At 42.2% G+C, this 26,859-nt stretch overlaps 13 protein-coding genes across 13 annotated transcripts; 7 read left to right on the top strand and 6 right to left on the bottom strand.

Moving 5' to 3' along the window:
* Window positions 1–163: 163 nt before the first annotated feature.
* Window positions 164–2,185, top strand: ART5 (Art5p; the record flags this gene model as incomplete). The annotated part of the gene is made up of 1 exon (XM_003645229.1): window positions 164–2,185. One exon carries the CDS (start codon window positions 164–166, stop codon window positions 2,183–2,185), a length of 2,022 nt encoding a protein of 673 aa, XP_003645277.1.
* Window positions 2,186–3,520: 1,335 nt separating this feature from the next.
* Ecym_2760 (C2H2-type zinc finger protein) lies at window positions 3,521–6,337 on the top strand (the record flags this gene model as incomplete). Its single annotated transcript, XM_003645228.1, has 1 exon — window positions 3,521–6,337. The coding sequence occupies one exon, from the start codon at window positions 3,521–3,523 to the stop codon at window positions 6,335–6,337; it is 2,817 nt and encodes a 938-aa protein (XP_003645276.1).
* A 155-nt stretch (window positions 6,338–6,492) lies between these two features.
* RPS22B (40S ribosomal uS8 domain-containing protein) lies at window positions 6,493–7,519 on the bottom strand (the record flags this gene model as incomplete). The annotated part of the gene is made up of 3 exons (XM_003645227.1): window positions 6,493–6,752; window positions 7,100–7,231; window positions 7,516–7,519. 3 exons carry the CDS (start codon window positions 7,517–7,519, stop codon window positions 6,493–6,495), a joined length of 396 nt encoding a protein of 131 aa, XP_003645275.1.
* Window positions 7,520–8,461: 942 nt separating this feature from the next.
* On the top strand, window positions 8,462–10,285 carry VHT1 (Vht1p; the record flags this gene model as incomplete). Its single annotated transcript, XM_003645226.1, has 1 exon — window positions 8,462–10,285. One exon carries the CDS (start codon window positions 8,462–8,464, stop codon window positions 10,283–10,285), a length of 1,824 nt encoding a protein of 607 aa, XP_003645274.1.
* Window positions 10,286–10,419: 134 nt separating this feature from the next.
* Window positions 10,420–10,752, bottom strand: GRX8 (glutathione-disulfide reductase GRX8; the record flags this gene model as incomplete). Its single annotated transcript, XM_003645225.1, has 1 exon — window positions 10,420–10,752. One exon carries the CDS (start codon window positions 10,750–10,752, stop codon window positions 10,420–10,422), a length of 333 nt encoding a protein of 110 aa, XP_003645273.1.
* A 545-nt stretch (window positions 10,753–11,297) lies between these two features.
* Window positions 11,298–11,606, bottom strand: Ecym_2756 (uncharacterized protein; the record flags this gene model as incomplete). Its single annotated transcript, XM_003645224.1, has 1 exon — window positions 11,298–11,606. One exon carries the CDS (start codon window positions 11,604–11,606, stop codon window positions 11,298–11,300), a length of 309 nt encoding a protein of 102 aa, XP_003645272.1.
* Window positions 11,607–12,073: 467 nt separating this feature from the next.
* On the top strand, window positions 12,074–13,681 carry CDC14 (phosphoprotein phosphatase CDC14; the record flags this gene model as incomplete). Its single annotated transcript, XM_003645223.1, has 1 exon — window positions 12,074–13,681. The coding sequence occupies one exon, from the start codon at window positions 12,074–12,076 to the stop codon at window positions 13,679–13,681; it is 1,608 nt and encodes a 535-aa protein (XP_003645271.1).
* Window positions 13,682–13,958: 277 nt separating this feature from the next.
* Window positions 13,959–14,768, bottom strand: ECO1 (Eco1p; the record flags this gene model as incomplete). Its single annotated transcript, XM_003645222.1, has 1 exon — window positions 13,959–14,768. The coding sequence occupies one exon, from the start codon at window positions 14,766–14,768 to the stop codon at window positions 13,959–13,961; it is 810 nt and encodes a 269-aa protein (XP_003645270.1).
* Window positions 14,769–15,505: 737 nt separating this feature from the next.
* Ecym_2753 (uncharacterized protein) lies at window positions 15,506–18,178 on the bottom strand (the record flags this gene model as incomplete). Its single annotated transcript, XM_003645221.1, has 1 exon — window positions 15,506–18,178. The coding sequence occupies one exon, from the start codon at window positions 18,176–18,178 to the stop codon at window positions 15,506–15,508; it is 2,673 nt and encodes an 890-aa protein (XP_003645269.1).
* Window positions 18,179–19,723: 1,545 nt separating this feature from the next.
* On the top strand, window positions 19,724–20,743 carry HIS2 (histidinol-phosphatase; the record flags this gene model as incomplete). Its single annotated transcript, XM_003645220.1, has 1 exon — window positions 19,724–20,743. The coding sequence occupies one exon, from the start codon at window positions 19,724–19,726 to the stop codon at window positions 20,741–20,743; it is 1,020 nt and encodes a 339-aa protein (XP_003645268.1).
* Window positions 20,744–20,913: 170 nt separating this feature from the next.
* Window positions 20,914–22,935, bottom strand: Ecym_2751 (proline--tRNA ligase; the record flags this gene model as incomplete). The annotated part of the gene is made up of 1 exon (XM_003645219.1): window positions 20,914–22,935. One exon carries the CDS (start codon window positions 22,933–22,935, stop codon window positions 20,914–20,916), a length of 2,022 nt encoding a protein of 673 aa, XP_003645267.1.
* Window positions 22,936–23,190: 255 nt separating this feature from the next.
* DED81 (asparagine--tRNA ligase DED81) lies at window positions 23,191–24,852 on the top strand (the record flags this gene model as incomplete). The annotated part of the gene is made up of 1 exon (XM_003645218.1): window positions 23,191–24,852. The coding sequence occupies one exon, from the start codon at window positions 23,191–23,193 to the stop codon at window positions 24,850–24,852; it is 1,662 nt and encodes a 553-aa protein (XP_003645266.1).
* A 586-nt stretch (window positions 24,853–25,438) lies between these two features.
* ARG4 (argininosuccinate lyase ARG4) lies at window positions 25,439–26,851 on the top strand (the record flags this gene model as incomplete). The annotated part of the gene is made up of 1 exon (XM_003645217.1): window positions 25,439–26,851. One exon carries the CDS (start codon window positions 25,439–25,441, stop codon window positions 26,849–26,851), a length of 1,413 nt encoding a protein of 470 aa, XP_003645265.1.
* Window positions 26,852–26,859: the final 8 nt, after the last annotated feature.

The following is a 26,859-nucleotide window of genomic DNA, read 5'->3' as shown; positions in this document are numbered from 1 at the left end:
CAGTTTAAGGGACATTACTTTTAATACAAAAAAGCCAAGCCGAAGAGCAACAGTCTTCTGGAGAAGTCTAGAAGATAGAATTATAGTTATTAGTACTGGTGTGGTCAGTGAGACAGGTATTGCGAGTTCTCTTTGTTGTCTAGATGGATGAGAAGTGGGAAAGATGTTTTCATTGGGAAAGTCGTCGTCTAAACAGCCTGTTTACTTTGATGTTAGGGTTACGAGTAACTACCAGGACATTGTGTTGATTGAGGGGTCGCATTTCGGGGCAGGATCTGTTCTTTTGAGTGGGCATCTGGTATTTTCTATAACTGAGACTGTTTCAGTGAAGGCAATTATTCTGAAGCTTATTGGGCGTTACAAATTAGAGTTTTTACAGATAGGACAACATAAGAGTAACAATGTAGTTAGCTTGGTGAAGAAGGAGCAGGTTATTTTTGAATGTGTGTGGGATAATTTGTTAACATGTGGGGACGGAGTTGTCTTGGATACAGCTTCAGCCAAGACTGCTGGTGGGAGTAGGGGCGGTAACAGCAGCAGCAGTAGTAGTAGGAATAATGGGTATGGCGATGAGATTGCCGATTCCGATCATGCAGAAAGAGCAAGAATGACTTTGAGACCATCTCGATCGAACCATGTAGTCACTACCCGAAGTTCGGTATCAGAGACAAGGAAAATATTGATGCGTTCTAAATCTTCGCCCATATTAAGGCTTCCTGAGGATGGTATTACCGGTACACCCTACGAACAAGATTCCGTACCCCGAGGGGCATCCTTTGTGCTACCCAAGGGTAATTATGAGCTTCCATTTAGAGTTGTCTTACCAGATGACATCTCTGAGACGGTAGAAGGTCTTCAGAGTGGTTCTGTGTTCTATCGTTTTGAATCACATATTGAAAGAGGTGGGTTTAAGACTGCTTTCTCTAATTACAAGTATCTCCGTATCTTCAGAACCCTATCCGCTGACAACTTAGCAATTCAAGAGGAAGTATGTGTTGGCAAAAGCTGGCCTGATAGGCTCCAGTACGAAGTATCCATTCCCAGCCGCGCTATCCCAATTGGTGGCTCTACACCCATTCACATCAAACTTTATCCATTCCAAAAGGGATACCGACTGCATAACATAACCATTTCTTTATCCCAATATTACGCCTTCCAAGATGCAAGTGGCTCGCTTTATTATGATGAAAAATCGGTTGTCGAAAAATCGATAACTGATTTTGGAAATATCAACGGTTGCCACCCGGAACACGGAAATCTGCTCAATGATTCTATCAGCATTCTTTCTGTTCTTCAACTCCCTGACGACTTAAAGCAGATCACCCAAAACTGTGACATAGGTGAAAAGCTTATTCGTGTCCGACACAAGCTACAGATCCATATAATCTTGAAAAAATCTTTATGGGAAAAGATCAATACCTCCGCCCCTTTAAAAAATGTTGCTGCTTCTGCTTCTTCTACTACCTCGAGTGCAGGTACTCCAGATACCACTACAACTACTACTAATGATGGTCCACATGACAGAACTACTGAAATCAAAGCATCAATCCCCGTCATCCTTTTCATCTCGCCCCATGTCCCCATTAAGGGTCGGATGATCATGCTGGACAATTCTGGCAAGTTTCATATTCGTTCAGGCGTCCTAACCGATCTATTCCACCTGCAACCAATCATCAACCCCTTACAATCTTCTGTTTTATCTTCTGATCCCTCCTCATGTATTCTCTTGCCTGCCTGTCAAGACGTTCCACCCGCCTACCATTCTCATATCCACGATCCGCTCTACACTGAGAACGTTTTGTTCTCTGCCGCTCCAGCACCGCAATCCTCTTCAATACCTTCACACCGATCTGAACACTACCCAGCACAAACGTCCGCGCCGCCGCCTTGCTCTTCCCCACCATCTTCATCTCCATCCCGTATCAATTTTACCCTTCCACAACCTACGTCTTCCCAAACCATGCAATGTCTTCAGTCTCTGCAAGCCTTATCCCTTGATGACATCAGCAGGGTTCCAGCCTACCACTCGCATGAAAATTCCGCACCGTTGCACTACCCTGCTCCCGAATATCGCGGGAACGTCCCTTTAGCCTCCGCATCTCCTCCCCCGAACATCCCCTCATCACCATCCCGGGCATGTGACCCGCATACTTGTGACACAGCCCATACCCGTCCAATCGGCTGAAAGAACAAAATGCAAGGCATGCTGGCTTAACTTTCCCCTCGTGAATTCTCTCAATACCCCTCCTCACGCCGCCGCGTGCCCTCCGAGCAATGTTACACGTGATAAACACGTGAATACTCATCCACTCCTCCCCTCCCCCGCCTCTTCCTGTCTTACTCCCCCACTCTCTCCCCGCCATCCCCCACCTCCATACTTGCCCATGGCAAAGGCGCCCGCCCAACACAGAACGATTTTTTTACTGCGTCGAGTTCTGTGTGCTCCCTCGAGGGACAAGCATGAACTGCGCAGAAACCGGAGCGGATGCAGCTACACGGGTAATGACATTGCACCGGACATTGGTCGGACATCTCGCCAAGCGCTCTCTATAGCCTCTCCGGTGCCACTTAACTCACGTTATGCTGCTGCTATTTTTGCCCGAGTGCAACATATGTACACATGCACAGACACACTTAGAGACCGCCCGTTCTAACCAAGACAGAAACAAGACATCTCAAACACTGGGAGGGGTAAAATAAAATCAAAAAACAGAAATTTCACACACTTAGTCGGTTAAACCATTAACCCCACCATGTTACCGTGTAGCGAACGTCAGTTTTCCGCATCGTCGTTTCGGCAACTTATAGCAGATATATACCGAGTAAGGCATCCTACAGGAGGGGGAGGGGGTTCGACTGGAAGGCCGCAAGCAGGGTCCAAGAGATATGTAAGTTCCGTACGGACACATTAAACCAGACATTTTTCCAAATAATCACGCCTGTGAGGTATTATAACCACAATAAACCCACTTCTAGCGTTTTTTCGTTCTCTTCTGAGCGAGTTTTTTTTTAAGACATTTTGGTTGTGTGTGATCTCTATAGGAAAAGTTCTCACCCCTCCCTCTCCGGCGACAGGCAGATTTAGTTACGTTAGCCAGCAATAGAAGCGCAGCAGCAACAGCTCGCAGCAACAACAAAATATATTGATAGAATGTTCAGGAAGGGGCAGAGCTCAGAGTGAGAGTGGGAATAGTACAAAATAAAGAGAGAGAAATAAGGTAGCTTGAGACACAGCACCGGTGTGTGAGATACGCAGATTTCGGCATCAAAAGATAAAAAAGAGAAATGATACTATAGTAAATTTATTATAATCCTTATTATTATTACTATTATAATTATTTGAGTATAATTTAAGAATTTACAGATAATAAAGCGGGGGTTAAAAAGCCAATAAGTTTTGAGCCAAAAGAAGGATTTGTTTTTTTGTTCTTGGAAGACACTTTTAAGAAATAGTGTATTTAAAAGAAGAGCTATAGAAAGGAAAAAAAGCATATTAATACAAGTGAAGCACTAGAAAGGTATGGTTGCTTCGCAGAGAAAATATATATGCTGTTTTTGTGCAAGGGCGTTCTCAAGGTCAGAGCACCGGACACGGCATGAAAGATCGCATACTGGGGTGAAACCGTTTAGTTGTAAAGTGTGCAGTCATTCGTTTGTCCGGAGGGACTTGTTGCAGAGACATATTCGGACGGTGCATAGAAGTATGTTACTGGAGTTACAGCTAAAACAGGTAAAACTCGGAGAGGGAAGGGAAGGTGTTTTGCAGGGCGAATCTCAACAGATAGAACGGGTGTTAAACTCGTTCATTAATGTGCAGTCTGTCGGGTTGAGAGATGGAATTGGAGGTAGCGCAGGCGCAGGCAATGACAGCCCGCGCTTATGCGCGGGGGAGAGCAGCGCCGTTGGTAAGGCAGGTTCTTCGCAGAAAGGAAATATCGGAAGCGAATGCGGAGAAAATGGTGTTTGTGGTTCTGGGGCTATGTTGCAGCAGCAGTTGAAGCATGATGGGGAAGGAGGTGAGCGCCAGCAGGAGAATAAAGGGAATGCGGGGCAGGATGGGGGTGGGGGGGCAGCGGGAGCGTGCAAGGTAGGCACGGATGTAGACACGGGGTCTAGAATGTGCAGCAGTGGTAGCAGCAGCGTTGGTGGCAGTAGTCGATGCAGTATTGACTTTGGCGATGGTAATGTTAAAGGCTGCAGAGGCAGGGGTTCGAGGTGTTTGAAGGAGATGCTCGAGCCACGGTTCCATAAGGTGTTATATGGAGCGTTGTCTTATGTGTCGCAAAGCTTGCAGGTGGAGGGGTGTAGTGGTGTGGTTGAGTGGTTTCACGAAGGGTTGGCGTATATGGACAGGGAAAGGCTTTTTGAGGCTGCGGGGCGTGCGGAGCTTGAGAAGGCATTGGTGAGTGAGGAGGCATTTGGCAGGTGGCTCAGCGGATCTTCTATGCTCCTGGCAGTTGTTTGTCTTGGGTTTTGGGCGAGGAACCAGGCGGCGGGAGGGGCCTCGGGGTCGGAGATTGCTGAGGTTCCTCGCGATGACGACAGGATTGTGGAGATGTGGAAGGCAAGCTGGAACCAGTGTATGAAGAAGCCCTTTCATGAGAGTTTTGTCGCGCTTAATCTGCTGGTGTATGTTTTTCTAAGGGATAGAAGGCATTTTCCGCGTAGCATGCTGTCGATATCTGGGTTCCATCAACAAGTGCTGCATACGGTTATGCGGTGTGGTGAGGAGACGAGACTTGCGACAGATGATTTATGGACAGTGTTTCATTTGTTTGTGGATCTCCTTGTGATGTCAGATGAGTATAGTGAGGTTTCTTTATTGTTGTACCAGTGGTTTTTGGGACAAGAGTTATATGAAGGTTATTCTCTCTCCTATCACTTAAATGCAATGACTCAAGATCGAACGATTTGTTACACTCCTCGGATGCTTGAAACGTTGTCACGGAGTTTGTTTTGTGAGACAATCATGTCAGGTAGCTGTCACACGAATTTTCAGTATCCTGATCTGTTACACAACACCATAATTATGGCGAATAAGTGTTACTCTATAAATGGGGCTGCGGTAAGTAAGAAAGAACATAATGCCAGTGGTTTCACGTGCTGGAAACGAGAAACTATCTTAAAGAATGCCCCTCAGAAGTTCTTCCATATGTTGAATCAGTACCTTGTTTTTCATGGTTCTGGAGATCATTGGTCACTGTTATTAGCTACTTGGTTTGAATTTATCAAACGCACTTGTGAAGCGCCTCTTAATGTTGCACCTCATTTGAGTAATTGTTCTATTGGATCAAAATGGTTTCACAAGGCTGTTTCTCATTTACGGCATGTTGATCTTATGCAGACTATGGCCTGTATGGACATAGATCTAAATTACATCAATAATAACCTTGCTATCGGCACTTTGCCCATTATTAATTTGTTGGAAGGAGAAACTGCAGAACCGTTAGAATCCTTGCAATTCATTCACAAGCGCATGATCTTTGATGTCCTTCTATTCAATATGCACTTGTTTGGAAATATCCTGTTTGTGAGCCAAAAGGGGGTGGATCAATCTCGCGTCACAAATGCATTAAAGATGCTCGAAAATCCAATCGTGCAGTTTTTGTTGTTTGTGTGGTCTCGCTTTATTGACACTAGTGAATCTACGGAATGCATTGCCAAAGACCCAGGGAAATGCAACATGACTGATCTAGAGGTAGATATGGCCTATGGGAAGCATTTCTTAGCTCGCTACATTACCATCTCGAAGATCAAGGTCGATACCGATACAGTTATCAAAAATGACTTGGATTTGATATTATTTGGTGATGGTGTAGACATATCTGTGTTCTACGGATTCCACAGTTTACTTGGTAGAATTTTGGAGCGCATCGAATATCATATGAAGCAGCTATTCCAGATAATCGTAAATGAAAATCAGAACTTCACTAATCTGTTTGAAGAAGCACTAGCCAGTGTACGTGCAGTACAGTGCGAACTTCGCTCCAAAGTTGGAAACATCATGAATATCCCTCGTGTTAATACCCCCAAGACTTTTTTTGAGCCTGTTTTCAACAAGGCAGTTCCACTTAGCCAAGCGACGGCCAGGAGTGTTAAAGTTTCACCATACAACTACTCTCCAACTTCCTCCCAATTACTCTCTGAAAAGATAATCCTTCCACCGATCAATTTTCAAGAGATCGGTTCAACGGAGAAGTCATGCGTGTACTATCTCTCTGATCCCCTCTATTCTGGTGGCATTAGACCCACAGTCACGTCTAGAAATCAAAACTCTAATTGTAAAATCCAACTGCCGCCTCCATATCGATTATTCAATATCCCAAGCACGTTATAACCCCCTGATGTTAGGATGTGGACTCAACAAAGGACTTACTCAACAAGATTTAGCCTTGATTTTGTATATGTGTAATATATAATTCCTATTCTCAGTTCAGAAACTGATAGCGCATGATGAATAAATTGAGATTACATATTCTAATTATATAACAATCAGTACACGAAACCCAACACTTTACCGGCAACGTGTTTCCTGTGAGCTTCTTCGTGATCCATAATTCCAGCAGAAGTTGTCAAAATGACGTAACCAAACTGCCTAGCTGGTAGCAAGTTAGCAGTCCACTTTTCGACCTCGTTGATCTTGATGTTGAATCTTGGAGAGATGACGCCGCACTTGTTTAATCTACCGTTCAATTGAACAACAATCTTACCAGATCTGTGATCATCGATGTATTCAAATTCACCAATGTAGCCTGACCGGAACTCTGTTAGTACTGGGAACACTGGAACAACAAAGTATAGATGAAGTCTTCAAACAAGAGACAAAAACAAAGTCGCAGATATTTAATCCAAATGTCGTGAGAAAAAGCAAATGGTTAAGAATATCGATGAATTCAGAACCGTATGATGAGAATTTTCAAACTAATCGTTATTCCGAACACTTAAAAGACAGTTTGGGACTGAGAATTTCGTAGTGATAAACACTACCCGAGCAGACCATCCAGTTATCAGTCCGGAAACCTGCATACTAAGCTTCCACACCATTATTGTAAAGACTTCTCCATACTAGACCTAAAAAATAGTTCATTATAACACATACCATGCTTCTGCATAACTTGCAAAAACTTGATGATAACCTTGGAGGAAGGTCTAATTAAAACCTGACGCTTTCCGGTTTTTTCAGCGTTGTTAATAGCGTTCAAAGCGTCAGCCAAAGCAGAAGTACGAGCCACTGCCCTCGTTAGTACCTTTTCACAAACAACCCTCCACACTGTAGTCCGGAGAACACCTGCAAGCAAACCACATTAAAAAAAGCCTGCTTCTAAAAACACTGTAAATCCATTAACACAAACACACAAAGCACTGTGAGTGTCCCACCTAGATGGGATTCATGGTGCGAATCAAATTGCAAACGGTATGAAGGTCTATACTTCCGTAAACAACTGCCTGTTCTTCAGAACAAACGAATTCTTACTCGTATGAGCCCGATATAACCCGGCATAAAAATGCCAAAACCCATAATAAAAAGCATAAGCGAACTCCATTCTTGCAATTTCATGTGTCTGCATTAAAAATGGAGTTACAGATAGTAGTCACACTTCGCATCCCAGTATAACATAGATTATCCCCAGCCATAATGCAGAACCGGTTCCAAACGATCGGAGAAGTTATTAGCTATACATACTTTTATGAATATCCTAATATGATGCCTTAAAAGTATGACTGATTGTATTACAAAAACCTTAGGTCAGAATGGGAACTACTAACTAACGAACATTAAGTTGAGTGTAGAGTGGAAAATTTTTCTTTGAATTGCGTAGCTTCATATACCCAACTCTTACCACTGTTTTATGAGGGGTACGGGTGTTAACTGACTTCGAAGAGCAATCGTGATTAACAGTATAATACTCATATGTACAGTTGTTGGTCTCAAGTATGTGGGTTTCATCATGTTGGGTCCTCTGACAAGTGTCTGCGAGTCCTTTCCAGCTCTAAATCTGCAAAAAGCCCTCTTTCAACAGATTGATTGCAGTTGTTGGACTTTTGCTGCTGCTAGAGACACGTATTGGCAATATCGGCGTCCACTATGGTCATTACCGCGTTAGATAATGTATTAAAGGTATTTGTGAAGAACTGTAGCTGTTTTTGTGATAGTCAGCTTAGGATGATTCATTTTGATGTTCTCGAGAATGAAAAACTGCTTAGTTGGGACGAGTGAAATTTTCATTCTGGACTTGCTCATCCCAGACCATCAAAGATATACAGAATACAACGCATAGCTAGAGGAAAGTGGGGCAGTCGGTCTTTGATTATCAGTTTAACAGGAATATATATATATATCGTTGAAATATATTATATAAATGGTTGGTTTTGGAGCTATGTCGAAATAGTTGTTTTTCCGTTTCATTATTGAGGAAATTTAATCAGTGACATACGGCAACACCACGGAAGTGCAGTTATCATGGGGTTAGGAAAGTATTTTCCACACTTGAGGGTATTGCCTGAAGAACATGCGGAAACAGCTGTTTCCTTAGATGGTAAGTTGCATAATGGAGCAGTAGTGTCAGAAACAGTATTTTCAGATGGAGTTTCGTCGGAGTTTGATGATAAGAAGGTTGTGATAGCTGGAAGTTCGGATGACGGTACAGTGGTACTTAGAGCAGATATTCCTTATGAACTGAGGGATGAGAGTGGTCGGAAATGGTGGAAGTATTTCGATGAGTATGAATACAGGTTTAACAAGCAGTATATATTGGGTAGGAAATGGTATGAGTTTCTTTATCCGAATCACACGACGCAGTCGCCCGCTGAGAGAACGTTGTTATACAAGTTGGACTTGATTGTAGGGATGTACCTGATGGTTTTATGTTGGTGTAAATCTGTGGATAGCAATAACTTGACGAATTCGTATATATCAGGTATGCATGAGGACCTCAAGATGAAGGGGAACGATTTAGTGTACACATCAACGATTGCGAACATTGGATCGATCGTCTTTCAACTACCATTCATGTATTTCTTACCGAGGTATCCTTCTGTCTACATTTTGCCTATAATGGATTTGGGATGGTCGTTGTTTACCGTTCTTTGTGCTACAGTGAAGAATTTAGCCCAACTAAAGGCTTATAGGTTTATTCTTTATGCTTTTGGTGGTGCTTATTATCCAGTTTCGCAATATGTCATGGGTTGTTGGTACGCTCCCGATGAGATTTCTTCTAGAGTCTGTTTATTTTTCTTTGGGCAGATTTTGGGTCGTGTTACTGCTGGTTTTCTCCAAGCTCGTCTGATTCAGAGCTTGGATAACGTTTTGGGCTTGCCTGGATGGAGATGGATGTTTTTGATTGATGGTCTTGTTATATCCATACATACAGCTGTAGTTGGGTACTTCGTTTTACCAGGTGTCCCTTCTAAATGTTATTCTTTATTTTTGACTGATGAAGAAATTAGAATCGCCAGAGAACGGAACAAGAGGAATCAGATCAAAGACTCTGTCTCAAATACTTCTCAGCTAAGTTCTTTGTTATCGTTGAAACTTTGGAAAAAAGTGCTCTTCGCTCCCACGTTGTGGATTCTTTTGCTCTATGACATGTTTTCTTGGTGCTGTATGACTGCCTATAGCGGAGGTTGGGAACTGATGTTAGATGAAGAAAAGCGTAAAGGCGTATATTCAGTTATCGCAATTAACAATTTGTCCTCAATACCTGCCTCTGTAGGCCTTGGCTACCTTGTAATTTGTGCTCTTGGTTCTGATTTGTTCCGCTCCAAATGGTTCTTTATCGTATTTGGTTGTTTAATGCACTGTATTGCATGTGCAATTCTGATCAAATGGGATGTACCGAAATCAGTTCAATGGCTTGCATACATGATGACATATTGGTCAATTGCCACTACTCCATGTTTGTGGGCATTTATTAACGACTTTCTCAGACATGATCCTCAGGTAAAGGCCATATCCTGGATTATAATATACTCTGTATCCCAGTCGACATATAATTGGGTTTCTGTGCTTGTGTGGAAGACGGTCGACGCCCCTCAGTTTAAACTGGGATATCGAGCAGCCTTTATATTTACCTTTCTCCTTGGTGCTTGGACGTTTGTGATTCTATACTTTTACAAAAAGAATGAACGGAAAGTTGCACTTGACAACAGAATTATCTTGTATAATACCAAAAAAGGTATCCCAATCCCATCATATGTTGATACTTTAATGATTAAGAAAGGCGCATATTATTACCTGAAGGAAACGTATGATGTCGCCAAAGAGCCTTCTCCCAGTAAGGAATAAATTAATCAAATAATATATATTGTATTTCCTAATATATGTATATGTGGATATATTTGGTAACTACTAAATAAAATTATTTATTGACTGATACTAATACTCCTACAAATGTATATATAACTGCAGGACGATCTTGGCTAAAGCAAGTTGAGCTTCTTGAATTCCTCTTCTAGCAATCCAGCGTTTTCAAGTTGGTGTAACTTACTTTCTGTGCCCCAGATCTGGCCGTCTATGTAAATTGTTGGCAAATTTCTGCTTCCAGTGGCTTCTTTAAAGGCTGAACGCCAAACAGATTCTTCTGCCTTGTCTTTACTCTCTGTAGAGATGTCAAAGATGAAGATTTTTGATGTAATATTATACTTTTCCCAAATACTGTTTGCATAAACACAATCTGGACACCAGGATGCAGAGAATTGGAAATATTTGTGGGCCTTTACAAGTTCCCTGGCCTTGCTGACATAGTCTGACATATTTCTGGATAGTTTCCGGTTTATATATGTGTATGTATATACACATATAGATGATCCACAGATATCGCTTTTTTGTTGCACCGTTCTACTAAAGCTATTCTTTTTATACAATGGACAGAGACGGCGTGAATTTCGGGCGATGATTTACAAAATATTAGAGTTGTTGTCTAATGCACAGATCCACTATATCTAATCAGGGCAATTGGCCTGGTGTGATGTAGGCACATAAAATCGGACTAGTCTTCCTTAAAATTCTTGCGAATTCTGTTGACTTTTGCATATTAGCTGGCCTACTTTACAACAAGAGTGGACAAAATGGGAGTATGTGGAGCTACTTGAAGATCCCGTCACGTGAGGGCTAATTGAGGATCAGTTACCGGCTGTATGGTCTCTACTCCAATCTAGTCTAATCTAGCGATCTGGGTCTCCTTATCATCTTCATAGTCTCCTAACGACTCTGATTCGCTGCTTCTTTGTCTTGTTATCGTGACTATCAACATGCTCCTTAGCCTGACTATCATAACTATCGGGATGCTCTTTTGATTTTACGACACTACACGTGACACAGACCTGCAATATGGCCCTGCGGGGTACGCCCGTCGCACCGATTTTACAGCTATCTGTGGCCCAGTGGTCAAGGCCCTCCGCCGCCATTGGAACTCGCGAAATTCTGAATCTGGGCTCGGGCGTTCGAGCCATACCCTTTGGAGATTCTCTGTTTCACTGAAGCTTTTTCGACTGTCGAGCCTACCGCATACAATAAGCCTGCAATATATACCAATTGTGACATAGTCCATCGAGCCCGGAAACATAGATAGCGTATAAACTCGGTGGCCGTGTGCAACTGTCGTCATCCATGCCCGCCTGTTCTTAAAGAGGCGCGCCCCTCCTAGAGAGGGGCTGTGGATGAGAAACTGTACAGTGCCGGGGAGACATATATATATATAGACTAGATAACACTCGTGGGCAAAGACTGGCTTGCAATAGAGTTATTTATAGATCCAGTGGCAGCCAGTACAGCCTTTGGAAGAGAGCAGAGTAGCGCTCTCGATGTTTTAGAAGGCGCAAGAAAGTTCTATATTGGCGCTGAAGCACGTTATAGTAAACAAAGTAAGGTCTTGATCCCGACAACAAAAAAGTAGTTTTCTAGGTACCAAAAATATCAACACAAACAACTACAAGTAGTAATAGCAAAAACAGTGTGCTCAAGGGAGAGTGTGACAAAGAGCTTGTTGTTCTGTATCTAAACTGCTATTTGTGGAGAAGGTCAGATTGATCAATTCGAATTTGGAAAAGTGGCTCTGTTTTCTTATACTTTGTTATGGGTAAAAGAGTATATTTGGATAACACCATCGAGTTTTTGAAAGGTAGGGTTTACCTAGGGGCCTATGACTACTCGCCGCAGGATTCTGAGGATGTCGTCTTCTTCACAGTTGAAGATACGTTATTCTACAATCGGTTCCACCTCGATTTTGGACCTATGCATATCGGGCATTTGTACCGCTTTGCCGTTATATTCCACGAGATCTTGAACGATCCGGAAAACCATGGAAAGGCGGTAGTATTCTATTCGTCGACTTCCACAAGACAACGGGCAAATTCAGCATGTATGTTATGTTGTTATATGGTGTTGGTGCAGGGGTGGACACCACATCAGGTGTTGCAGCCTTTGGCGCAGGTGGATCCGCCATTCATGCCGTTTAGGGATGCTGGTTACTCTAATGCAGATTTTGAAATTTCTATACAGGATGTTGTCTATGGTATCTGGAGGGCTAAGGAAACAGGATTGGTTGACTTGAATGCATTCAAATTGGAAGTTTACGAGAAGTACGAGCGTGTGGAGAATGGTGACTTTAACGTGTTGACCCCAGACTTTATTGCGTTTGCATCGCCTGAAGAAGATATGAGGAGGCCTTATGTTCCTGGTCGGACTCGTTTGAACCAGCCATTTCGAAGAGTACTTGAATTTTTCAAGGAAAACAACGTACAGTTGGTTGTGCGGCTCAATTCTCATTTATATCGCGCGAAACACTTTGAGGACATTGGTATCAAGCATCTTGACATGATTTTTGAGGACGGAACGTGTCCAGATCTTTCCATTGTTAAGAACTTTGTTGGGTCAGCTGAGACTATTGTTAATCAAGGTGGTCGCATAGCAGTTCATTGCAAGGCAGGTTTGGGAAGGACAGGGTGTTTGATTGGTGCTCATCTCATCTACACCTATGGATTTACGGCAAACGAGTGCATAGGTTTCCTAAGATTCATCCGACCTGGTATGGTTGTGGGGCCACAGCAACACTGGATATATTTGAACCAAAATACCTTCCGAGAGTGGAAATATACCATGAAACTAAGCATGGAACCAAGTGATCTTATCTGCGGGTTGTATCCATTAATCACTCTTGAGGAATATAAATATCAGAAGAAAAAGCTAAGACGGGCTAAAATGGATCATGAAGATGATTATACTGTTGACGAGAACACGGTGACACCACCTAATAAAACTTTGGCAAGCCGTAACGATGAGTTTTCTCATAATGTTGCAGTCCCACAGGACTCACCAGGTCAGCCTAGGAAGGGCCATGATGGTACTAATACTATTGAAAACATCTACCATAAGACTGCTAGTTCATCGCTGAACTCTAAAACAAACAGAAAAATTGCAGAAAATTCTGTAAGAGCTCACAACAACAACAATAGCGACAATGATGATTCGATGCTTATTGATTCAAGTAATGCTACCAGTAAATCACCACTATCATCCATGACTAAAAAACAAACTACAAACACCTCTATGGACGATGAATTTGCCTTAAGACAAATACTGCCTAAGAATAGACGTTTAGCATCATCTGGTTTGGGTTCTAGCGACAAAAGATTTGCTAGTGGTGCTGGCGTTAGAAAAGTTTCAGGAACCGCCAAGCGTTGAAAAAAATTCTCGCACTAGACCCTACCCTAATGCACAGTTTTAATTAACTAATGAAAACGAAATTCATACAAAAAAATGCACGATGATCCAATTTTTTACACAGAGCAAAAAAATTGTATAATATCTGAACCTTTCACTTACTAGCACTCCTACATTTATCCTTCCTGATCAATTCCTCGTCTGTTGTATCTATTATCTTGATTCACTGTCCATACAACCCCTGTCGTTGTTTCCAGATCCACATATGTATCATAAAGCATATCTCAAGTAATATTTGTTATATATAGCACGGTATTAATAATTCACCACTACTATGCTTCAGGCTGTTGTAGTTTTTCGCGAGCCTCCCACCACTCTCGCTAGGCTGCGACCATGCCATCTCCCATTTTGCAACTTCCATTCCTAATATAGAGTGCTTTCGAGCACAATCTAACAGCCTTGTTGCTATGCCAGTTCCTCTCTGTTTCTTACATACCCAAATTCTGGAAATTCCTAACTTTACCCTGGGCACAACATTGGGCACAATTTTTCTACTTTCTAGCCTCATCCACCGACCTCTGTTGTGACCTTCGTTCAGATATTCAACAGTTATCGCACCAACAGCTCGCCCCCTCTTAACATACACAAAAGCACGTCCCTCTGAATCCAATCCCTGCTCGGACCAAAAGCTATTCTCATCATGCGGTGCAGTCAGTTCATCATTAATGATTTTCATAAGACCCAACATAGGCTTTACTTCTGCCTGCCTTCCAGGGGTAATAACCACGATTCGTTCTTCATTCTCCCACTTCGAGCTTCCAGATTTGCTGCCTTCAGATGATGACGTAGATGGCGGTGTAAATTTGTCAATTGTAAATTTCGAAACTATGGTCCCCCATGACTGAAGCCATTTTTTGCCATTTAGATGTAGATCGTGGTACTTTTTATGTTCGAGTGTATCCAACGGCGAGTTTAACGAATAAGTCATGTGACAACCGCTACACTTGTGTAATGCTACAGCAGGTGCACTTGGGAGTATTAGTTTAGATTGGAGCATCCGTGCTGACTTTTTAGGACGATTCTTCTTATCAATCGTGCTGGTGATCATCGGTTATCAATCAAGGACGTGTTCGCCAGTTTATTCATAGTTGTTAGTATAGTACAATGCATCCGCGATGTTCGAATTTTTCGCACATTAAAATAAATTAAATGAATAAAATTAATAACTATATCAATATTAAATCAATTGGATGTAGTTTATTATAAAAACTACATACTACTATTAGCTAACCAGGGGTTGAAATATAAAGGATCAAATAGCTCGCTTGGTATATGTAATATCCAAATATCTTTAATTAACAGGTTTTCGATATTTGATAAATAAAATGTAACAGAGACCTAGATGATGAGCCTGTAAGTGGCTTCTACTTCTTAGTTTAAAGATTGAGAAGCTAAAGAACGAAAGTCATACTAATTAGAAAACTCGTTTCGAGTAACTTTCGCAAGAACCTTTAGCGGTTCACAGAACCAAATTCACTGTCAACAAAGTTTAGAATAAAGGCAAAATTAACGGAAGAGCAAGTACCAAAATGGTTGGTAATACTGGTTTGACTGCAGCACCTTCGAAACTGCTAAACCCAGGCAGAGTCGTTGAAGCAACATATGAAGAAACCAAGGTTGGTGAACTTGGTGCTTCGCTAGATGGCACAGGAACAGTTGCAGTTGAGGATTCAGTCGGCAAAGATGGGATGTCTCCAACTGGAGTTTTTGGAGTGCCTGGAGTGCCTGGAGTGCCCGGGGTACCTGGGGAACCTGGAGTACCTGGGGTATTTGGAACTTCTGTAGTTAGGACTTCTGTGGATGTTGGGACTTCTGGAGTACCTGGAGTACCTGGGAGTACCTGGAGTACCTGGGATACCTGGAGTACCTGGGATACCTGGAGTACCTGGGATACCTGGAGTACCTGGGATACCTGGAGTACCTGGGATTACCTGGAGTACCTGGAGTGCCTGGGATGCCTGGGATACCTGGAGTAATTGGGATACCTGGAACACTCGAAACCTCTGTAGTGCCTGGGATACCTGGGACACCTGGAGTACCGGGAGTACCTGGGATACTTGAAACACCTGGAACACTTGGAACACCTGGAACACTTGGAACACTCGTAACCACTGTAGTTCCTGGAATCTCTGTATTACTTGACACGCTTGGAATAACTGGTGTACCAGGAATCGTACCGGGAACACTGGAAATGCCTGGGTTAGTTGGAACACCTGGTGCGCCTGAAATACTTGGCATGCTTGGAGTACCTGGAGTACCTGGAATAGTACCCGGAATACTCGAGCTACCTGGAATAGCTGGAACACCTGGAATATCTGTGATGTTTGGAACACCTGGAACCCCCGTGAAACTTGGAACACCTGGAATATCGGGAGTACCTGGAATGGTTACCGATGTCGAAACAGTATCTATCCAAGTGGTTTTGTTGCCAGCCGTGTTGGTCCCGGTGAATGTAACAGGTTGAGAAATGTTGTTTAATGTAGGGATCACCACAGTAGTAGATAAACCTTCAGAGTTGGTAGTCTCGGTATGTTCTCCACTACAAGGAATTGTGTATGTAACTGTCTGAGTTGCAGTGATACCGTTCGATACTGTGGTTATGGTGTTAATCGTAGTAATGACGGTTGGTGTCACAGGGGCAGGCGCAGTAGAGTTGGAGAATTGAGCCGAAGTGGAGGTATATGGACCAGTTGGACAAGGCTTTGTGATCGTTGAAGTAACATGACCAGTTGCGGTTCCGTAGTAAGTCACGGTGGTACCACTCAACGTGTAAATTGTAGGCAATACACTGGTAACCACTTCTGTAACAGTCTCAACCACGGGAACACATTCAGAGGCAGTGGTATAATTAACTGGGTTAGAGATAGTAGGGATAATTGGGACAGTTGTAGGAATTGAAGACTCAAGTGTTGGAGTTTGTGGAGTAGCTGTAATTATAACTGGACCTGTTACAGAACAGCCGTCTGTCAAAAGTGCCGTGGTAAATTCAATGCCGGTGTATGAGATCGTACTGGTAATACCATTCTCTGAAACAACAGTTGTGTGAACATTGGTAATCAGACTAATAACCTCAACAGGAGTAGAGCAGTCACCGTCGGTCGAGTTACCATTGCTGGGGGTAGTGAAAGGAGTGACGGCGGCCTCAGAAGACCCACTTGAAACAGAGGATGGAGCAGTGGTAATAATAACCGAAGGAGCAGCGCTGCTTCCGCTGACAGTAGCATTTACAGGTGCTGATGACACTGCACCAGAACTTGCACCAGAACTTAAAGTAGCACTTTCACTGACGCTTGAATTAAAATTTGTAGTAGAACTTAAACTAACACTTGGTGCTGCTGTGGTTGATTGTGGAACGGATGTGCTAGGAGCAGTGCTGGCTTCTCCTGAGGAGGTAGAGCTGGCTTCTGCTGAGGAGGTAGAGCTGACCTCTGCTGAGGAGGTAGAGCTGACCTCTGCTGAGGAGGTAGAGCTGGCTTCTGCTGAGGAGGTAGAGCTGCTTGGAACTACCGCTGAACTAGATGGTAAGGTAGTGCTAAGCGCACTAGAAGTGACTGTTGGAATAGTTGAACTCAAGACGGTACTTGTACCGCTGGCATTGTTCCATGAGCTGGAAGACGCGGTAGAAAACTCGCTAGAGAAAGAGGTAGAGAAGTCACTAGAAAACGATGTCGAAAAATCGCTCGAGGACCAACTAGAAAAACTCGAAGACCAGGCAGACGACCAGGCAGACGACCAAGCGGAAGAAAACCCACTAGATATGGTTACTGCGCTGCTTGTCTCAGAAGGTGCAAAAGTGGTAGTAGCAGACGCGCTAGATATGGTCGTGGGTTCAGCATCTGGAAAGTTACCCCGTGGCCAACAGTAAGCTCCTGCATCCTTCGAGGAACGACCTTGGCGATCCACGCCGGTACATCCCATGTTTAAGGTGAAGGCGGTAGTTCCGTACGTCCAATTTGAACAATCGGCAGAACCCTGACAATACTCGTATTGAATTCCAAATTCTGGTGTACACATCAATTCGTTGACAGGACCTTGCCTTCCGAACACACGGAAACTAACATAGTAGTTGGTAGGATCATTTATCAAGTGTCTGCTCTCGTTACGGCTGTACAATTGGAATGTCGAACCATCGGGTGAGTTGGCGTCAACTATCTTCAACGACCATAAGGATTCAATTGGGATACTGACAGAACCCTGAACATGAACTGTAATGGTGTAAACATTTTCGTACTCCCATGCCACTCTCTCAACAGTTAATGAGTATGGTGGATACCCATTATTACGAGCTTTCCAGCTGAAATCGTATTGAAGGCATGCGTTGGTGGCAGGAAGTGGGCGGTGAGCCCCTCTGGCATCAGGAGGAACAAAGCTCGGAGAACTCACACCAGGAGCCTGGGCTACAACCCCACTTATGAGCCACCCTCCAAATAACAGGACATTCAACTTCCAAAAGTTCATCGTATATACTTTCGACTTCCTCGTTGGTTGACGTTTAAAGCGAAAGAATACGAAGTGTGCGCGTTAAGATGATTCAATACTAATTTTGACCTTTTCCTGGCTTGAAACTAAACTGAACTGCATACACCGGCTATATATACTGATGGCTCTAAAATAAGCAACTAAATAAACTTTCTTTTTTAAATTTACACAGATCCCGTCAAATACACATCCCCATGCTGGTTCTCATTACTAACTCGACCATCTATTACAATTCTGAATCAATAATATCCGTGCTTTATCCTATAATAGAAGTTGTGAGAACCATGTGTGAATTTCTAATTCACACATATCCAATAATTAAGACGAATGCTTAGAATTTCGTCAGACCCTTAATCTGCGGCAACCTTGTTGGAATAAGGCCTCTACATTAAAACCCGCGTATTAATAATATCTGACGGTAATAATAATATAAAATAATAAATATAATAAATTGAAAATAATTTAAACCGCTAGCATCTATGCTGCATTAAGGTCCGCTAAGGGTTTACATAATATCTGTATCGACATTACTGCCCAATAAAGTATTTCTTAATGAAGTATCACCTTTGTCAAAAATTACCTAGTTAGTATAAAAACAATATAGAAATGAGATGTAAATTTCTCCAGAGAACTTGACGTACAAATTCGGTCCAACAATACGTTGTTGACGCATGGAATTTTCCTTTAACTGTTTTGGGAAAAACAGTGTCTGCAGGCAAATGACCTCAGGCGCTCGGACAAACAATATCTGTATTATACAGTGGATGAAGTAAGTGCCTCTAAAATAGTAGAGACAATCTTGGCAACTATCGAAAAACGGTTTGATACAACAAAGCCATTTTATTATTTTTTGGAGTTTCGTTAATTCTTGTGAGGGAATTGACGCCGGTTATACTATACATAGGCAATGAAACTTTTTCGGTGAACTAGCGGTATTGAGATTGGATGGTATGTTGGTCAATGAATATGATCTATGGCAGCCATAGGGGTCCAGGATGATGTGAAATAGAAAAGCAGCAGAAGCTAAGCTGGTTTTGCGAAGTGGTTTCGAACGGGGGGCGACAAGTGAGCATTGCGTGGACGGCCACTGCTGATCTTGTCGTCAGTGGTTACCGTTTAAGAGCGAGGGGGATTCTAGGGAAGGGAGGAGAAGAGAAGAGGGTCTTCGGGGGGGAACTTAAAGCACACAACGGCATTCAGTGGTTATTTAAAAAATTACAACATAAACAGCAAGATCTGACATTTGATGAGTTCCTGTGCTTTGGATATAGAGAGGATGTGGTCATTCGGCAATGCAGATCATATTAAAGCTACAACAGCGTAAGCAGCCAAGATACATTTGAGTGTGGCGGATTTCATTGAGCGAGAAACTTTTTTTAACATTGCAAATCCAGAACTGGTTGTAATGTTTAATATTTTCTTTCTCCGATTTAATCAACTGCAACCGAAAGAAAACTGGACAAGTTTCTAGTTAAAAATCTCTCAAACGAAAGAACTAGAAAGTGTAGGATTATAGGACCACGGATGTTTTCGCATCATTCTCATTCAGGGGACTATATTTCACACGGAGTTGATACGTTGGATGCCATAGTTGAAGAGGTTCAACGCAGAGGCTTCCACACATACTGCCTTACTGAGCACATGCCCAGGTTGGAAGAAACACTTCTATACCCAGAGGAAAGAACTACAGATAGCTTGAATGATCTAAAGCGACTACGATTACAGTTTCAAAAATATCTAGAGCATTCTCAGCGAATAAAGAAACAAATAGTAGATGTAAATCTTATTGTCGGGATGGAAGTGGAGGGCTGTAATAGCAAGCATATTGGATACGCAAGAGACTTAATGGACCAGCACAAAGAAGTGCTTAAATTTTGTGTTGGGTCTATTCACCATGTAAATGATATACCTATTGATTACAACCAAGCTCTATGGTTTGCAGCTTTAGAGAGCTCCGGTAATAACTTGCGAAAGTTTCTCCTGGATTACTTTGAATTGCAATATGATATGTTGAAAACCTTAAAGCCCAAGGTAGTAGGTCACTTTGATTTAATCCGTCTTTTTATGCCCGAGGACGGTATGTTCGTAGATAAATCTACAGGAGAGGTCGCATTTAGTGCAACCAAGGATGACTTGGATTTAGGAACATGGACAAGGGTTATGGACATTTCTCCGTCTCTCATTAGTATTTGGAGTGACGTGGAAGCTGTCGTGATTAGAAATATTGCCTTTATAAATTCATATAAGGGGCTGATTGAAATAAATTCCTCGGGGATACGTAAGGGTTTAGTGGAACCGTATCCTCATAGAGATGTTGCAAACTTGGTTAAGAAATATGCGAACAGCAGGTTTGTTCTGAGTGATGATGCGCATAGTGTAGCCCAGGTCGGCGTTGCATACAATAAGACTCTTCAATATATTGAACATGTCCTACAGTTACAAGGAATCTATTATCTTTCAGAGATTCATAATGGCGCTGAGTTAGATGTAAAATACATGTCTCTTGGGGAAATAAAGGCAAACAGTTTTTGGAAATCAAATTAAAGTTGGCGAATACATTATATAAGTTTTAATATTATACTATATAATCCAAGCAACGTAAATGGAATCTATTTGTTGGTAGGGGGTGGGGGTGGTGGGGGAGGGGCTACACAACCGGGCCGTAAAGGTATGGTAGTTTTGTTCCCTCTTTGAAGTCATGTTCGCAGCGTTTCTTAATATGAACGGCCGAACATACAGTACTGGATAGCAGCACGTTCACATTTCACACACTTCTGACCATCCTTTAGTACAGGTTGTTCAAAAGGAATACATAGAGATTTAGCACCCATACTTGGTGCTTTTTCGTCTACTTCAAATTCGCCACCGTCATCTTTTTTGGCGGAGGACTCCTTGATATCATCCTCACACTCTTCCAAACCACACCATGGGGATAGGATGACATTTTTCTCATTCAAGACTGGTACAAAGTCTTTCCACTCATTAACGATAACTCGGTGACTATCGAAAGATTTTTTAGCTTTTAAATACAAGGTTTCCTGCATATCTTCCAAAATCTGTGGAATTCTCATTTCTAATTCTGCTAGGCTAACAATGTACTTCTGACCATCGTTTCTTCTTACAACAGTCACTTGATCCTTCTCCATATCCTTTGGACCAAACTCCAATCTTAAGGGAATACCCTTCAATTCATACTGGGCAAACTTCCATCCTGGAGTATAGTTATCACTGTAATCACCAAAGGCTCTGATATCAAATTTCTTTAACCTGGATTCGATAGACCTAGCCTTTTGGTGAATTTGAGCCCTCAAAGCATCAGATGTCTTAGCCGTGATACCGACTGGTAGAACAACAGCTTGGTACTGAGAAACTCTGGGAGGGATCACCAAACCCTTATTATCAGAATGGATCATAACCATTACACCTATAACTCTTGTAGAGAAGCCCCAAGAGTTCTGGTAGGCATATAGCTTAGGATGGTCGGAACCCAATGGGTTTTCTACACTTAAATTGAACATCTTAGAGAAGTTTTGACCTAAATGATGCGAAGTGGCTCCCTGAATACCACGGCCCGTTTGTGGGATATAACCTTCACATGTAGTCGTAAACACACCCCCAGCAAACTTTTCTTTCTCAGTTTTCCTACCCTTGACCACAGGAACAGCTAATAGCTCTTCGTAAATAGAAGCGTATAAGTCCAACACTTGGAGCACTTCTTCTTCAGCATCCTTCTGATGCAAATGAGCAGTGTGGCCTTCTTGCCACAAGAATTCTCTGGTCCTCAAAAATGGCTGTGGGTGCTTAAATTCCCATCTGACGACAGAGTTCCACTGGTTCAACTTAATTGGTAAGTCCCTATAAGACTGAATCCATTTTGCGTAATAAGGGTATATTACAGTTTCAGAGGTCGGTCTAATAGCAACTGGCTCCTCCAAATTAGAAGAACCAGCCTTCGTGACCCAGGCAACCTCTGCAGCAAACCCTTCAATGTGATCTTTCTCTTTTTCTAACACACGTGAAGAAACAAATAACGGGAAGTAAGCATTTTGAACTCCCATAGCTTTAATCTTGGCATCAAACCATTTCTGTAAAATCTCCCAGATCGCATAAGAACCAGGCCTTAGGATATAGCAACCTGACACATCGTAATAATCTAACATCTCACCCTTGATCAAAATCTGCTGGTACCATCCTGAGAAGTCCAACGATTTGTCAACAGTAATTCCAATCAGCTTAGCGTCCTCTAACGCAGCTTCCTTCTTTTGAACACCGATAGGCGCATTTTTCTCACTAACTTGCACAGACTTGACTTCTTGTGAAAAATCAACTTCTTGTGGCTCGTACTGTTTCAAGAACTCCAAAAACCGCTGCTTCTCGATATAGCTGTCTTCATTCAACTTCAAGACACTGCCATCACCTAAAACAAACAATTTTTGGTCGACCAACAACTTAAACGGATGTTGAGCGTTAGCTAAATGAGATATATTGAACGCTTTTGCAGATTCAACATGAAAGTGAGTCTGAAAAAAGTCATCACGAGCTAAGCGGGGATCTTTCAGACCAGTTGCCAATGAAATCAATGTAGATGGTGTTGTAGTAGCATGTAAAGCTACCACAACGATTGGAACAGCTATATCCGACTTTGCAGTCTTAGGCTTGAAAACCAATGATTTGACGATAACAGCTGAATCTGATGCAGTGATAGTTAAATCAGCAAAAGACCTTTCTAAAGACATACTAGGGCTACCTCTAAAACCTATTATACTCTTAAACCCTCCGTTATATGTCTAACTGACTCTAATAAGAGAAATACTTCGCTATCTCTTATTTAAACAACTTTGACATCAGCAAGGTCATTTGACATTCGCCGGGTATGCTGAGAAAAATTTTTTAAACGCTGCTCTCCTCTAAAGTTTGGGAACGCGGTGGTCATCTCAGTCGCAATATCTTCATCGAACAAAAGCTACACAAGTGATAGGGTATTGGTTACAATGTCGGTGTATATCAACGATTCGAGTGGTAAGGATGATATCTCTGTGAGTGGTACAAAAGAAGAGCCATTTAAAAGCGGTGCTTTTGCGTTGTTTGTGAACCAGACTGGTAGCGAACCAAAACTGCTAGTGTATAAGAAGGATGAGGATACGGATGGTGGTTATGTTGAAATTAGTGCTTCTGCTCTGAAGAAAGCACGGAAGGGTGCTGAAGGGTTGAAGAAGAAAGCAGCTAAGCAGGAGGATCAGGATAAAAAGAAAAAGGAGCAGGATGCAAAGGATGTGGCGAAGAGGTTGGAGTTGATGAATATTACGATTAAGGAGGATTTGTCTTTGCCGAAGGCACGTAGTATGAAGATTGGGAGGTGTTATAGTGCTGTTGATGAGAGGGTCAAGGTTTGTGGTTGGATTCATAGGTTACGTTTGAGCAAGTCTGTTGGGTTTGTTGTTCTAAGAGACGGAACCGGCTATCTGCAGGCTGTTCTGTCTGGTGACCTGGCCAAAGCGTACCAAACCGGCACGCTTACATTAGAATCTACTGTGAAGTTGTATGGTACAGTAAGAAAGTTGCCAGATGGCAAGACTGCACCAGGTGGTGTCGAATTGGATGTTGATTATTACGAAATAGTTGGATTAGCTCCGGCTGGTGACGATGCATTTACTAATAGAGTGCAGGAGGGCGCCGATCCGTCTCTGTTATTAGACCAAAGACATTTAATGTTGAGAGGTGAGACTTTATCTGCTGTGATGAAGGTCCGTGCTGCTTTGTTGAAAGCTTTCCGTCGCGTATTTGATGAGGAAGGCCTAACTGAGGTCACACCACCATGCATGGTTCAAACCCAGGTTGAAGGCGGTTCTACATTGTTTAAATTGGACTACTATGGCGAGGAGGCATTTTTGACTCAATCTTCTCAGTTATACTTGGAGACTTGTTTGTCTTCTTTAGGAGATGTTTATTGTATCCAAGAGTCATTCCGTGCAGAGAAGTCTCACACAAGAAGGCACTTGTCTGAATACACCCACATCGAGGGAGAATTGGCATTCCTAGACTTTGAGGATTTGTTGACACATATTGAACGTCTCATTACAAGTACTGTACAATATGTATTAGAGGACAGTGTTGCTGGTCCACTAATTAAGCAGTTGAACCCAGACTTCAAGGCACCTCAAATGCCATTCATGAGATTGGAATACAAGGATGCCATAACTTGGTTGAATGAACATGGTATCAAGAATGAGGAAAACGAAGAGTTCAAGTTCGGCGATGATATTGCTGAAGCAGCCGAAAGGAAGATGACTGATACCATCGGTGTTCCAATTCTATTGACTAAATTCCCAGTTGCCATTAAGTCCTTTTACATGAAACGTTGTGCTGATGATCCTCGTGTTACGGAGTCTGTTGACGTGCTAATGCCAACTGTCGGTGAGATCACTGGTGGTTCCATGAGAATAGAGTCTACTGAAGAGTTAATGGCTGGATTTACACGTGAAGGTATTGACGCCTCGGCCTATTACTGGTTCGTTGACCAACGTAGATATGGTACTTGTCCTCATGGTGGATACGGTATCGGCACTGAACGTATATTGGCATGGTTATGTGATAGATTTACTGTTAGAGACTGTTCCTTATATCCACGCTTCTCTGGAAGATGTAAACCATAATTGAAGGCAGTTCAGTAGACTTTGAGTGAACATTTCCTTATTCCACCGATTATTTTTCTTATTCAACCTGTTATGACTACTATAGTTTGATGAGGTATATAAACTATATTTACGGAGATATCTGGTTACGTGTTCTAAGCTTAATATTCTTGGCTAACACGCGCATTTTAACATAACTGTTTGTCCTACTTGGTCTTAGCTTATATATATATGTATATACGTTACTTGTGAAACCGGACAAGGCAGTAATCACTTCAGATCAAATAGTGGGTTATATGAACAATACTAAGGGATTAGTATATGGAATCTTGCCTTGGAAAGCCCTTCACGTAAGCCCATTCCTGGTGTTCGGGTGTAATAAGATAAATTTGAACGTTGACTCATATACTCGTTCTTTGACTCATCACCATATGCTTTGTTAAGCACTGGTATCTGGTGAATGTTGGTCAATTCTATTAAAGACTTATTCTGGGACTTGCGTTAGTTTGCAGTATATAAAGGAAGACTTCACCGAATTTGCATTTGCGAACATACAATTGGTAAACAACATATCTCGCTATAAGAAATAGAAAGGAATATTAAAACGATGTCAACCAAAAAACAGAAACTATGGGGTGGCAGGTTTACGGGGAAGACCGATCCATTAATGCATTTTTATAATGCTTCCCTTCCTTATGACTCTAAAATGTGCAAGGCTGATTTATTAGGAACTAAGGTGTATACCGAAGGGTTGCATAAAATAGGCTTATTAGATGTTGAGGAGCTGTCACTAATTCACAAAGGATTGCTGGAAATTGAATCTGAATGGAGCAGCGGTAAGTTTGAGGAACATCCAGATGATGAGGATATACACACTGCCAATGAAAGAAGATTGGGCGAACTTATCGGCACGGCTGTGGCAGGGAAGGTGCATACAGGGAGATCGCGCAATGATCAAGTAGCTACTGATATGAGAATCTACTGTAGGGAAATATTGAACGAAAAGATCTTACCTGCAGTTTCTAGTTTTATTAGAGTGCTGATTAATAGGGCTAGAGAAGAGGTCGATGTCCTAATGCCTGGATATACCCATTTACAAAGAGCACAACCGATTAGATGGTCGCATTGGTTGTCGTGTTACGCAACGTACTTTACGGAAGATTATAACAGACTCAGGCAAGTTGTGGAGAGGCTGAACCAGTCACCTTTGGGTGCTGGTGCTCTCGCAGGTCATCCTTATGGGATTGATAGAAAATATCTTGCTGAACAACTCGGTTTCAACGGTATTATTGGAAATTCGTTGGTAGCTGTGTCTGATCGCGACTTTGTTATTGAAATTATGTTTTGGGGCTCTCTATTCATGAATCATATATCTAGATTTGCCGAAGATTTGATTATTTATTCGACTGCCGAATTTGGCTTTATTAATTTAGCAGATGCTTATTCAACGGGCTCATCTTTGATGCCACAAAAGAAAAATCCTGATTCCTTAGAATTATTACGAGGGAAATCTGGAAGAGTGTTTGGTCAGTTGTCTGGGTTTCTAATGACCTGTAATTCGATCCCATCTACTTATAATAAGGATCTGCAAGAGGATAAAGAGCCATTATTTGATTGTTTAACCACAGTTGAGCACTCATGTTTGATCGCTACCGGCGTTATTTCAACGTTGTCTGTAAACGAGCAGGCCATGCGCAAGGCTTTAACAGTTGATATGTTGGCAACTGATTTAGCGGATTATTTAGTGATGAAGGGTATTCCTTTTAGAGAAACTCACCACATATCTGGGCAATGCGTTGCGTTAGCAGAAAAACTGCAACTATCTGGTATCGACAAGTTGACTTTAGAGCAGTATAAAGCTATTGATGCCAGGTTTGAGTCCGATGTTTTCGATATCTATGATTTTGAGAAGTCGGTAGAAAAGCGGAATGCTATTGGTGGTACTGCAAAAGTGGCTGTATTGAGACAGTTGGATAATATAGAGTCAGAGCTTAATAATATACAATTAAAACTATTATAATAGCCAAA

Source organism: Eremothecium cymbalariae, chromosome 2 (genome assembly GCF_000235365.1).
Source record: "Eremothecium cymbalariae DBVPG#7215 chromosome 2, complete sequence".
Taxonomy (NCBI): domain Eukaryota; kingdom Fungi; phylum Ascomycota; class Saccharomycetes; order Saccharomycetales; family Saccharomycetaceae; genus Eremothecium; species Eremothecium cymbalariae.
Note: the sequence above shows the minus strand (reverse complement) of the source record. Positions and strands in the feature narration are given on the sequence as shown.